Source organism: Lonchura striata, chromosome 2 (assembly GCF_046129695.1).
Source record: "Lonchura striata isolate bLonStr1 chromosome 2, bLonStr1.mat, whole genome shotgun sequence".
NCBI classification, from domain to species: Eukaryota; Metazoa; Chordata; class Aves; order Passeriformes; family Estrildidae; genus Lonchura; species Lonchura striata.
In genome coordinates, this window is record NC_134604.1 from 9975291 (window position 1) to 9989699 (window position 14409).

At 37.7% G+C, this 14409-nt stretch overlaps 1 protein-coding gene across 6 annotated transcripts in view; it reads left to right on the forward strand.

Annotated features, from left to right (window-relative positions):
* Nucleotides 1–14409, forward strand: part of ROBO2 (roundabout guidance receptor 2) — an 857210-nt gene that overhangs the window by 708482 nt on the left and 134319 nt on the right. For all 6 annotated transcript variants that reach the window (XM_021532362.2, XM_021532365.2, XM_021532367.3 and 3 more), the window contains exons 4-5: nucleotides 713–833; nucleotides 10593–10731. In XM_021532362.2, coding sequence (XP_021388037.2) covers nucleotides 713–833; nucleotides 10593–10731 — 260 coding nt within the window. The remainder of the gene's footprint in view (nucleotides 1–712; nucleotides 834–10592; nucleotides 10732–14409) is intronic.

A 14409-nucleotide genomic window follows, 5' to 3' on the forward strand; every position in this document is an offset into this window, starting at 1 on the left:
CATAGTCCATACAAGCAAATGGGATAAATTAAGGGGTTGAGAACATGTTTCATTCCTAATTTTTAAATGCTTAGCTTTTCACCATTAATATTTCTTCAATAAAGTTTTATGTTGTATGGAATGATTCAGTGCTGACCTTATTCAACATGGAAGTACTATCAGGAAGCTTGTTAGTGGTTCTGGATCCCTAAGGAATTATTACAAGCCAAAGAATCTGCTAGGGTCTACTCAAGAGTAGAAGAGCAAGGAGTGGCAGAGAACTGGCTGTCATTCCCTGACTCTCAAATTTCTTTTGTTAAATTCTCTGCTTATTTTGAAGGACCCCATTGTCTAACCTCTGACGCTGTGACTTCACAGGCCACAAATTTTTACTTTATTTCTTTACATATTACCATGCAGGAAGTAAAAGTACCCTGTGCTGCCAAGAGACAGCAAGAAATGTAATCTTTGAAATGTAAAGAATTTAATGAAAGCCAAAGGAACAAGATCAAATGCAGTTGAAATCAGCTGCAAATTGAAATTAGTCAGTGGGATAAAAATGTGTTCTAGAACAGCTTAAAGGTATTTAAATATATAAGTATATAATTTAAAAACTATGCAAACAAAAGTTGAGAATGTCTTGGTTGTGGAACTTGTCGCCTGAGAAGGTTGCACTTTTTCTGATGTATTTTGTTTTACTGAAGTTAAAAATGTGTTCCTTGTTTTGAAACAGATCCGTGGTGGGAAGCTGATGATCTCCAACACCAGAAAAAGTGATGCAGGAATGTACACATGTGTGGGGACCAACATGGTGGGGGAACGTGACAGTGACCCTGCAGAGCTGACTGTCTTTGGTAAGACCCCTGCTTTTATTGCTTTTTCCCTACAAATGTCATAGGCTGAATTACCCTGGGCAGCTCCTCAAAACATGAGACAAAGCAAGGGAAACAAAACACAGCAGGACTGCTCAAGATGCATTTTAGAGCTTCAGAGGGAGACCAGGTTTTAAAGGCTGCAGTTTATAATGATGGATCTGTGGTGGCTCAACATCTTCCTTCTAAGCACATAGTTTCAGTCTGATTGGAGGTCCACAGTGATGTGCATAACCAGAGATGTTATTGCATGACAATGCTCTCCCTCACAGAATGGCCAAATGGAATTAACTACTTCTTATACAGTTGACAATGCCTGCTTACCACATATTTAGACCAAGATTGCCTATTTAAATAATGCCATATTCCTGAGGAGTTGTGAAATCAAACCTTTGTAGGAAAGCACAAAAAACTCAGCTGATCAGTAAAACATCATTAGCGACCATTCCAAAATCAAATTTTTAAATATATAAATGTAACTTTTATAATTTGTTTTTAAGAGGGCCTGAAACAGCTTTTTCTCCTGTAAGCCAGGACAGCATTTAGATTTTTGGTGCTGCTGAATTAAAAATGAATAAGCTTCCTGTGTGAAAGGGCTTCTAGACCTGATGGGTGAGGCAAGAAGTTGGTTGTTAGGAGCACTTGCCCCATGGTTAGGGCCCAGAGCAAGAACAGAGTAATAACCCAACCTAGAGCTGGATCCATCCTGCTAACAACTGGATAAGAAGCAAAGCCACAGAATCATGCTGTGGTGCATCCTACGGTCATAGGAATTAGTCAAGAGGTTCTGAGCAAACAAAGGGAAGATCAATAAGGAAGAAACCCTTGTTGATAAGGAAAATATGTCATGCTGACAAAAGAGACAGCAATAGTGTTAATGTTCCGTCCTACTACACCTCTTTGATACGGTACTGAAATTCCAAACAAGACCCTTTGAAACCCCAGAGAGATGTTTAATAGAAATCCTAAGGTCCTTTGGGAAGCAGATACTCCAGAGTTTTTCACCTTCTCCCTGATATGGTGCACTGGAAAACCCAGTCACACATCCCAGTTTTTGCATGTATGTGCAATTCAGCATTTGTTTATTCACTTAAAAAATATATATATATTATATGAATCACAAAAGTCAGAGAAAGATTTTTGCTAGACAAGATCCATGAATTTCTGAGGATATGCTGCTTTTCAGCATTTCAAGACTAAAAAGGTTTCCACTCCAACTGGTTTGTTGTGGATTCATGGAAACACGTGGCTTTTAAAGGCAGAACTATTATACCTCGCAAAAAAAAATCAGAAAAAAAAAACCAAAACCAAAAAACAGAGAATGGATCTCTGTAAAATTAAATGCCCTTTGCAGCCAGTCTGTTGTAGTTGTAGCTTAATACAGATGCAAAAGAGACATGACATATCTCCTTCATCAGTTTAAGTACTGCTAATCTCTGGTAATACTCCCTGTGGATAGCAAGCAGATTGCAGTCCTAAACTACAAAGCCTTAAGAAATCCTTAAGAAAATAGTTTGTTAAAAAGCATTGACCTGTAGGAATGAAAACTGAAATGTGCCTGTAATTTCATATCCTGCTATGAAACTTATTAGGTTCATCTTGATATGTAAAGTAATACATAACCAATTACAATATTCTAATTTTTTTTACAGAGCATAATCATAGCAATCAACATGCAAAAATACAATCTAAAACTATTTGGTGAATACCAAACAAAATCAGCAATAAATGAAATTAGATATTTTAATCTTTCTTAATTGTGTTAGACTACCTGAAGAAAATTGTATTTAAAATTCCCTACGGTGGTATATTCCTTCTGTCTGAGTATCCCAAGATACCTCCCCACCTTCCTTTTTGCTGTGCAAGAATGGCATGCAGGAAGCAGGTGCTTAGGTTGTGACCTGCTGTCTCACAAGGTGGTTTGGCTGCCCTGTGCCCATTTCCTGGCCCTGAAGCTCTGTGCTGCTGCACTGGGCTCACTGTAACATCGTGTCCAGGGTAGTCCTGGTCCTCTCCATACAAAAGGAGGGGATTTGCCCATGCTTTCCAGCAGTTATATTCCATTTTTGGACTCTAGGCAGCAGCCCATATGTGAGCAGGGATGTACACAGTGACTGGAGAGCATTATCCATGGTGTTTCCAGGAAGCAATGTATCTACTGGACAGTCCAATCACTCTAAACACTCACAATAAATCAAATAAATCCAATGACTCTGGGAAACATCAGATTGGCTCTGTGTGTTCAAATTGGCTTCACTGAGTGCAGGAAAAACCACCAGGATCGTATGTTAGGTCCATAGCCTACCTCTAATATGAGTCATGGGTCTGAGGAACATGGGAATACTGCAAATGTTGATGAAAAATATGCTAGAAATACTTATATGCAATTCATGTGCCAAACTGTAACTGCTTTGAACATATTTGAAAATGGACTTCACAATAAAAATAAGGAGATCTTGACTGAGTGACTTGGAAAAAAATTTTATAAGGGACTGGAAAACTTATAGCTGGTGCTGATTTCAGAATGGAATGTATATTAATTAGCTGATAAGTTATGTCTTCATTCCTTTCCCAAATAACAACCTTCCAAACCCTTTCCACAGTGTGAAGGGAGCCTTAGTAAACATATTATGTAGGAAAAGGAACTGGTTCATACTAGCTCTCAAACCTTTCCAGAAACCATCTACTTGTTACTTTTGGCATTGCAAGTTTTTCTGTAATACCTGAAGTTAACTTCTGCATGTGACTTGTGACAGATCTCTGGCTTCCTGCACAGTAAATTTAGCTTGAGGCATTGCCTCTGGAAAAACTGAGTCAGTGTAGTGGGAACTGGTGGCCCAAGGGGAACAGCATGGAAGCCTACTCTGAAAGATTACACTTTTCCTGAATTTAAAAACAATAAAATAAAATTGGTCATAAGAACCTTGAGAAGCAGTAGGGGGAGAAAATAAAATTTTCCCATGTGCAGAATATGTCCACTTGGCTAGGTACCCATTTAATAACCTTTACTGACAGATAGTTATGAATAATACATGTAGAACTTCCACTTTTTTCCCAATTTTACCTGCATAGGAAGCATTGTTTTCAACATTTAGGCACTCTTAACAGTAAACTGGTTGTGTCAATGTAGATTGCATTAGTTTTGTTCCCAAGTCATGATTCCTCTATTAGCAGAAAATTGGCAAACTTTCATAGTAAAATACCATAAAGATCATATAAGCAGAGCTATCCAAAACTGTGTTTTGAATAGTGAAGAAGATACACTACGTTTTGTTAGTCTTCTTTTTTCAAGCATTACTGCTAGTTTTTTGCCTTTATGAGGCTCCAAGGGGTAATCTTGGAGTAAAGCACAAAGACAGGGTCTGTCACAGTCTTAAGTTGCATTTTAATGGAAGTTAATAACCTCAGTCCTAATGTTCACAAAAAGAGGCAGCATGGGACTTGATTATTGTGTGCACACTATTCTAAAGGCCAATTTCCAAAGTGTAAGTGATACAAATTAGGTTGCATTGCTTGTGTTTGGGCTCATAGCCCTTGGCTGAACAGAATTAAAGCAAGATGCAAAACAGAAACAGTTTAATTCCAATTTGTAAGAAAGCTTTGTTTGTAAATACATAACATGGAGCCAGAAATTAAATAAAGTAGGAATTACTCTTTATGATAACCTTTATCATTTTGTCATGCTACTTCACCATTCTGAGATAAGTTTTCAAGTTAACTGTTTCATGTTCTTCTATTTCCCTTTGCACTTAAAATGGCATGTTTGAAGAGGATGCACAAAGGTATATCTTGTATATTGATTCTCAAGCTCAGTGAAATCAATGAAAGCCATAGTATATCAGTTTCAAGAGGCTGGCATTGAGCAATGGAAAAAGATATATTTAGAAGAGCCTCAAAAGAATATAAAGCATAAGTAAGAGTAAAAAATATCTTTAAAAGATATCTCAATTTGGACATATTAAAGATTGTTTTGTATTAATCTTTGATTTTATCTTTGGTATCTGAAGCTTTTTTCAGCTAATAAGGTCCTGTGGGATGAAGAGGTATTCTTGTCTGATGCTTGAGGAAGTATTTGTGTTTGATGTTTTGTAGATATTGTCAGACTGAAAGAGAAACCCTAGTTTCAGAAAAAGAATGACTATGATGACATGGTGTTACAAGAAAAAAAATCCCCTAAATCCCTTAAATGAAGACACTGTGCCCTATTTTGCTTTTTTGAGCTCTGCCTATGTGGAAGGCCTAAGCTGAGTCTTGACCCATTCTATCCTGGAAAGCTTTACCAGTCACGTGGAAAAATCTACCAAAACCAGTTACACATTCATAGGTCAAGACAGAGAAATTAGCAGGGTATATTTTGTCCTTCAGATCAAATATCCTCCTGGTTTTCTTCGAATCCCTGTATTTTCCACTTGCATTCTACTTGTGGCAGTTAGCAAAAAAGCCAGTTTAGCTTTAGATTATTTGTTATCCACAGATACCAAGAAGTTGTTATAGAATAACGATACAGCTCTGAAAAAAGTGTCTGATTTGGTCCCCAAAGTCTGTATGTAACAGTCAGTAAAAACTGTAAATAACATGATTGTAGACTTATATAAAAGGAGAAAACCACTAGCAACTGATAACATTCATTTTGCTTCATTTGGCTCTTACTGGTGTTCCATGCCTTTACTGTGCAAGCTCATCACACCTTGGGTGCTGTTTAGACTGTAGGAGTTTAAGATGTCTACATGAGTGCTTATTTCTCAAATGAAAAAGGGGAAAGTGCCTGAAAAGATACAGTAGAAGAATGTCTATAAATATAAAACCACATTCTTTTGCAATTCTATTTTCATTTATTTTGCCAACATAGGTAAATTTAGTGAGGTTGTAATATCCTGTCTTCTTCCACATGTTCTCTTTTTGTCAGAGAGCTTTGCTTCATCCAGATCACATTGCATTTAATAAAATATATATGCCATTGACAGCATTCTGAAGTGAAACATACTTCCAACCATCTAATGTTTCCTTTTTTTCCCTTTTGAATCAGAATGCTAAAGTGCAAAAAGCTTTTAAATGTAACTACTTCCTACTAAATCCCTCCCCAAAATCTTTTCATTTGTGTTTTAATGTTCTTTTTAGAACACAAAAACATTTTTAAAAAATGATGCCTTCTATCCAGCAAAGACAGGGAAAACAAGAACAATTCTAAATCAGATTGAGGCTCTACATTATGAAGACTATCAAATCCTTCATTCAAGCAGTTGCCTCAGCAGAGAAAATATATTAAGGTAGTTAGGATCATTTTAATTAGATTGAGACCCCATATATGGTTGTCTAACTTTTTGAGGAACACGAAAAGGGCAATAATACATCTGAAGGTCATCTGAGTCTCTCTAATAGACTATGAAACTCAGACCAATTGTTAAATATGGGGAAAATTGAGTTCTGAGGTTAACTTGTGTCAGCACCCAGAGCAAGAAAAGCATTTTGCTGTTTCTGGCTCAGATCTGTAGGTATCCTTGCAGCACATACTTCGAGCTCTGCAACAGATTGTAGGTGTGTGTCCAGATTGCATTAACAATCCCCTTTTATAACTGCAAGCAAAGTTTATTCTGAAGTAATAAAGGTCACCCTAGTAATAGCATGACTGGTTGACATGACATATAACCATGACCTATTTTATAGTTCTCTTCAAAGATTTTTAATATTCATCAGAGAAAGTCTGGGAAGTGGGTACTTTATTTACTCAGTGAAAGCTTATAAAATAGCTATATTAAAATTTTTATATATGCCTATGATTTTAATTTATCACCCTTTCTTGTTGTTTCTCAAATATATTGTGCTCTGTATGCTGTTGACAGAGTAACAATATTTAATTATACCACAAAGCTTTATTTATGGTCAAACCATTTCAGAAGAAAAAATATTATTTTTTTTTCCCCAAGACTAGCTCTGAAACTAAGTTTGACCTGGCTGTGCACAGAAACCTTCTTTATTTAGCATGCTTGGGCAAGCAGTGCTCTGTCTCCTGAGAGATTAACATTGTAAGCAAGTTCTGCAGGTGACTCAAATCCAGTTAATCTCACATAAAGAATGTTAATTGCATTGGCAATGGCATTCACTCTGATCACTTTATAGCTGTATAATTAGCTATTGGACATATTCAAGGGGCTTTCTGAGTGATACAAATACAGGAAGCACCATAAGAGATAACTTGTTCTTTCCTGATTCACGCTGTGCAAAATGCAGAGATGATGCAAAAATGGAAACAGCAGTTGTTGGTATTTGCATGTCCTTGCTAACTGGGCTCTGTGCTTACACAGCTATTAATTTTCCAGCAAATTCTTAAATGTTTTTGAAAATATACAGTTTTAGAAGCTGATATGAAACAAACATGTGTGTATTCTCCTAAATTGCCTTGATATGGAATCCAATGATTTATCTAATGACCGACCTCAGGGCCATTTACTTTTTCCTCAGCTGGGTTCTCCTTAAAATGAGACAAGAATTTATTTTCTCATCTCCTGTACAGGAGAATTTACAGCTGCAAGTAGCTGTATGCACATTCTCATTTCTATGCTGTTTACATGCAGCTTTTGTAAACCTGGTCTAAAATGATTTTTGTATGCAGATCAAGCACAGACAAACACAGAGTTGTTTAAATTCAGTGAGGATGAACTAGGGTCTCTAAAGCACCAATTAGAATGCTGATATGGATTTAAATTTCTTCATTTAAGATCATGTCTTGAAAACCAAATGCCAGAATGAAGATTATTCTGTATGAGCTGAGAATAGGAGTTGGCCTAAGCTCTTCTTAGGAGAGAAGTTGTGAAAAAGATGCTGTTGCAAATTTGCAGAAAGTGTCATTAAAATATTCCCATCCAGATTCACATGGTTACAGATGGGCCAAGTATGTTGCTTAGCATTAGGATTAAAAATGGGGTTTTTTTGCTTTGTCCAGTTGTAATAAGTTTATCAAATTAAAATGGCTTTATTCAAAATTTTCCATGCCTAACTGGAAAACTGATTTTAGTTGACAAAATGCAATTGACAAAATAATTCGCTCTTCTGTAAGAATGTTGAAGTTCTTGCAGTTTGGAGGCCAAGGGGATAATTGGAGTGAAATGGGCAGGAATGAGAGGAATGGAGGAAGCTTTTTGTCCTGAAGTGCAGGTGCCTCATACTGGATATCACGTACCTAAAATATGTTGGGAAATAGCTACACTATTTTTTTGGCTTGTCCAGACAATTTTCACTAAACTTAAACAAATATGGATCTGCCTAAAAAAAAAAAAAGTAATAATCATCAATTCATACATCAGAGAACCCATAAATGAAGATCTGGGCAGCATTTTCCTGTATCTACACTGTGTTCCTGCTGCTGTCACTGTCCTGGGAGGATCCTTGGGTACTTCAGCTGATTTTTCTTGTGTTAATTTTGTGGATGGGCTGTATTTGGGTGACCTGGGGAAAAGGAGCTCCAGTTTAAGTGCAGATCAAACACTCAGTGGAGAAGAGTCCATTTCCTGTGAGGTATGAAAAAGGAGAGGCATGGTAGTTGGAAGGGGATCTGGACTTGAGAACTTGCTGGGTTCCAGGTGTGAAAAGTGATCTTTCTGGGCTAAAAGAAAAAGATAAAATGACTAAAGAAACAGCAGCTGAATAGGTCTTGTACGCAGACTTGAAAAATTACAAAGAGCTGGATATGGCTTGTACACTGACTTAAAATGGGAAATTATAAAGATTTCAATATAAGTAGAGAGGCTAGAAGTGAATTTACTTGCCCAAACATTGCTGGAATCTGAAGATCCTGGGCAGGAATAGGAATAGGACAAAAGCAATGGCTTGGGGAGAAGAATCTTTGCCCGTTAGCCATGCTTTTATCTCTATCATCTGGAAAGGTGCTATAGATTCTTGAGCATGTCTATTCTTCTGCTGACAAAATATGTTTTCCCCTGCCAATAGGTTTCCCTGCTAATAAGGAATTCCTGTGTGATGCTGTCACTCATTTACATAATTACTAACAGGTGGTTTTGTGTTCCTCATTTTCTGATTGATACTCCGATTTGTAAAAATGATGAACACTTTTTTGTCTGCAGTTGAATTAATGGAAGCTGAGCTTTGAACACACAAAATTAAAACTTCATTTCCATCCAACACCTCCTCATCCTCTCAAAAAAAAAAAAAAATTGTCAGTTTTGTGGCTCATCAAAATTGTCAGTTTTGTGGCTAATCAAAATTTAGCAGATATTTTTTACCTTGCATTCTAAGATCTCTATCGTACCTCAGAGAGGAGCTATGAAAATAAGTGAGGTGATTATAAAGCATTAAGATAGGTGTAATAGAGGTCATGAGGAAATTAATAATTCTGTCTTTGAAATACATTTTGAGTAGTAAGGTAGCAGGCCACCCTCTAAACAGTACAACTAAAGCAAAATATTAAACACCTAATTATATATTATTATAAATATTAAACACCTAATTATTATATTAAATGAATACCAACAATCTGGAGATGTTTGGGGGAAAAATAGTGTGTGAACATAAAATTGCAACCAGTCTCATAAGGCATCATAAACAGAAGGGAAGTGATTAAAAGACATGCAGACAGCCTTAATTCTGCCAGTAAGTGTGGCCTGCTTTATATTGCAACCTTTATAATGTTCTTTTCACTTTTTAAATAAATTATTTGCATATAATAATCGTGCATAACAAACCTGTAAAATTAACTCTGTAGTTATCAAGATAAATTTCCTGAGTCAGAATCTGGTCTTGCTTGTATTTGTGTGAATTCTGAGTAATTTTTTTAAGTGACATCATATCCCTTAACTTGCTGAGAGTGAAATATGAAACATAGTGTGTAACCAGTTTTATATGTCCTTATGATAAATCCCTGTCTTGAGTGGAAATACTGTTTCACATAAACCCAGCCTTATAATGGTTTGACTAGCATAAATAATTTCTGACAATAAAAGTGTGGTATGGCTGAGAGGACAGAACAAAATTTGTTCCTTCCAAAGACAACTTGGAAACTAACCCCAGTGACATCCTTTCAAATTAAATTACCGGTACTTGGATTTTGTAGCAGTACAACTGAGATCAGATTGTGGCTCTGCATCTGGATTTTAAGCAGGCCTGTACAGCATTATGGTGATTAATACTATTTGTCGCTGTGCAGCCTAACATAACAAGGGTAAACACAAGTTATTATTCAGACCTTAATTTGGTTTTCCATGGTGAAGTTGGCGATGGGGATCGGGGAATCTCTGTCCTGCGCACGACAGTTCACAATTGCCTGAGGTGCATATCACAGAGCTTAAATTTTCCTCTGAAGCATCAAGGTATTGATCACTGCCAAAGGCAGGCTGGCTCCATGGGCAGCTCATACATGGCTGCAGCAGGAGCTCCCAGCTCAGGCTTTGTCTGCAGTGCTGCAGAGCCACAGCTTTTCCAGGGAAGGGCACGGCCTCAGAGGCCACTCTGCTGTCTGGCAGGTGGCCCGTCAGTCCTGGCACAGGCTGCCTTCTGGTCCCCCTTCCCATTCTCTTCCTGCTGGAGGGTAGGATGGGACAGCCCTTGCCTCTCCAGCCTGGCAGCCCTCTTCCTAGCTCTTTATGCACATCATCAGTTCCACTTGTCTGAATTTGTGGAGCTCAGCCTCCTTTCTGTTTGATGGATGGGTAAGCAGCAAGATGCTGAAAAGTCAAAAAGTGTTCATTTCAGCCCTCTGACTCACTGTGGAATTTTAATGTCTCTTTCCAGAGCGGCCCACGTTTCTCAGGCGACCGATTAACCAAGTGGTGCTGGAGGAGGAGGCCGTGGATTTTCGGTGCCAGGTGCAGGGGGATCCCACACCCACAGTGCGGTGGAAGAAAGATGATGCAGACTTACCAAGGGGAAGGTGAGAGCCACATTCACATTCACTTTCTGTCGGAATCTGAGGTATTGTAGAAAGTCTCTGTCTGTCACCCCGCTGCCAAAGCAGAAGCCATAATTGGTCTGTGCTGGTTTCCAGGTTGTTTATTCTGTTTATCTCTCACATGTTCTGCTGCCCTGCCCAGCTCTGTCCTGCAGGGCAGCGTGTGGGGCTCTGCCCTCAGTGGGATGTTACAAACATTAAATACCAGAAACTCCCTGGGCTGGATTTACAATAACGTGCCAATATCTGTCACCTACGTTGGACAGTGTGTCCCCAGCCTGAACCAACAGAAAAATGCCAACACCACAGTGAGACATGGAGGGCATGAAGAAGGAGAAAAAGGACAAGGCACACCCAATTTCCTCCATCTTGTCCCCTTTGGACCCCTTATCTAGAATCCTAAAATTTTACTTTTGCACCTGTGCCACACTTAATTATTACTTATATCAAACATTCAGAGCTGGTAATTGATCCTGTGAGATTGAAAACTCTTTTGCATGGACAGAGATCACAGACAGTGTCTCTGGAGGCTCTGTCCAGGGGGGTTCCTGACCCCTGCCAGGGTCCCAGACCTTCCAGGGCAGCCAGAGGAATGCCCTGGACTCCCACAACTTTCATATTTCAACTCTTGCACAATGCTGGACTCCATCCCTGCTACTAAAGAACATTGTGTCCAAGATTTACTTCCCACATTGCTGCTCTTTTGGCACTACAAATCTTGTTCCAGAGGCAGCTGTGCAGGGAAGCCCAACCTGGGTAAATTGTCCAGGTAATGGATTCCTGTGGAGGAAAAAAAAGTGATGTGTAGGTGTTGTGAGCACATGGGTATTCAGTGAATTTATTGGAGACAGTAAAATGTTTTAGGACTGTAATGGTGATAGTAGCCTTCAGAATGTGCTGATACCAAGAGGGAGAAAACTTGGCAGGAAAGTTGCTCTGTTGCACTGGCAAGGTGAATTACAAGCAGAGCATGGTGGGCTTTGCTGGCTCCTCTGTTCATGTGTGTTAAGTCTTGGAGAGAAACCTTCCTCCTGAGGAAACAAAAAGCCAAAATAGCAGAAGTGTAAAGCAGAGTTTAAATCTGGAACAGGCCCCCTGTGTTCAAGAAAGATTAATTTAGTCTGGAACAAACAAGGACAAAATTTTAGTGAGTAGGGGAAGGGAGTCTCTCCTGCAAAATGGTTTTAAATTAGTTTGGCTCCTTTCAGCTAAAAGAGCAGTGTTTGGTCCTCATTTTCTGGAACTCTTTCTTGTTTTGATGCTGAATCATTATTTCATTAAAAAATCTCAACATGGAAATAGCTTTGGGAACAGGAATTAGAGCCCAGGTCTCCACAACCCAACAAGTCTTTCTGACGTTGAGTCCTGATTTATTTTTGCACAGTTTTAGTTTTAGCAGTAGATATGAATAGTGCTTCTTTCTTTTTTCGATGTCAGGATGGATTTTTCTCTTTGCTTGCTCTTTAACTACGTGTTGTTGAGTAGTCCATAGTAAATACATTGTGTTTCTGTGATGTATTCTTGCTTTTGTGCTACTTCTGTTGTTTTAAATCATGTCTGCTTCTAGGTCTCATAAGCAGAAGTAATAGATGATGAACCCACAATGTCTTTGGTTAGATTGCATTTCTATTAGATATTTTTAGTGACTGTATCCCTTCTTTTTCTCCCACATATGCACTTCAGAGGCAAATGCCTCTGATAATTAGTATTATTTCTATTATGCATGCTTTCTATTCTATAATTTTTCATTTATATAGCAAGATATGTGAGCATATATTCACTGTCCAAAGAGAGAACATTTCCAAACCATGCTGCATGATACTTAATCAAGGAAGATAAGCTTGGAACCTCTAAACCAAAAGCTATTGTGGTTTTTTTGAATATTTTAATACCAGCAAAGAAAATTGCCCAGGTATAGTCTGAATGAATGGATGGATGAAGAAATTATGATATCAAAATTTTATAAATTAGGAAAGCAAGTCAAAATGATTTCTCATTGTTGAAAATAAGGGATTTTTTTTTTTTTTTGAGGTAAAAGACAAACTGTGCTCCTGTATTTTAAGCATTTTAACATCTACAATGATATATAAAACCCTCAAGGTTTTCCCTTTGTTATTCTTCCCACATGCATTCTCTTCTGAGGAGATCTCTGAGCTATTTCTCTTATAACTTTCAATATAAATTTCCTGTTTCTATAGCTAAAAATGTTCTTTGCATATCTGTCTGTTTTCATTTTTTCAATTTCATTTTGGCTTCATCCCTAGATTTCAAGACAATTATAGTAGGTACCTGTTTCAACAATTACAGAAGATTTTAAAATCTGTCTGTTGTTGATTCAGCTTTCAAAAGGGTCTAGTTCAGTGACAATGAAGTGGAACAAACTGAATTTTTGTATGCATTTTGTTTCTGTAGCTTGCTCCTGGTGAGTGCCAGAATCAGTGACAGTGGATTCATAGTCTTTCAGAAATCCTAGTCTGTTTTTCCACCTTAACTTGTTTTAGTGTTTTTAGTGACTCATGGGAAAGCAAAAAGTAGTGCCAGTGATTTCTGGTGACAAATGTGAACAGTATTGCTACACTGAGTGGTGTGTGGAGTAGTAATTGGAAAATAATTTCAGGCTGTTAAAGCCCTAATTATAAAGGTCCCAGATGGACTCTAAGCATCTCCAGTTGCAACTGGATTAAATGAGAAAAAACCCCAACTTCTAAAGAAATTACCATGTTTGAAAACATGACTCTTTATAAAAAAATAATTTGGCTATTTGTCAAATTGTGTGTGTAATTGCTCAGGAGTATATAAATAACCATGCTTCAAATCTGAGATTAAACAGTTTATTCTTATAATGCAAAACTTCATTCCCAATTTCAGTTGTTTTGAACCGATGATGTAAATCAATTATGATAGTTTGTATTTTGAATTTAAAACCTTAAAGTGGTTCCTTAAGTGGCAGTTTTTAAAATGCCTGGAAAATATTGGTCTCACTAGTGGTCAAAGGAAGTTACTTATCCAACATTCTGTAGGCCTGATTTGAGATTTCAGACTATGATATATATGTTACAGAACTCCTCTGTGTATGACTGGGCAGGAATTAAACAAATTATAAATACTAGGTGAAAACAGTAGTGTGAGTAATGTATGATAACTGTTTTCATAGTTCTTTTGCACCATTGTGATAAAGAATTATTTATGTTCTTCAGTGCTTAAAATTTTTGTTACAGCCTAAATTGGTCCCAGCAAATTAATATCCTGTTGATCTTAATGTTGATACTGCACCAACAGGGAGAATCAAAATCCAATGTGAAGTCTAGGGTATGTAAAGCCTTTTCCCAGAAGCTGTCCACTTCAAATCAGTGACCCAAGACTGAAATGCATTGTGAATCAAAGGCACATGGCGTATATTTTATTTTAATTGCTCTAAAAATTCAGCCTCACACCACAGCCTCCACAGTACACAAAGGGTGGGGAATAGTTAATCAAGTATGACTCATGTCAAACTACTGGAGGTGAACAGGATGTTGTGGGGTCACCAGTCCTAGGCCTTTGGCTGCAATATGAGGTTCACTATTCCATGAATAGAATTTTTTCTCATTATAAGTGACATGAGGAAATGGCACAAGGATTGTGTCAAAGTGACTCAGACAATTGTGGCTATGCATAATG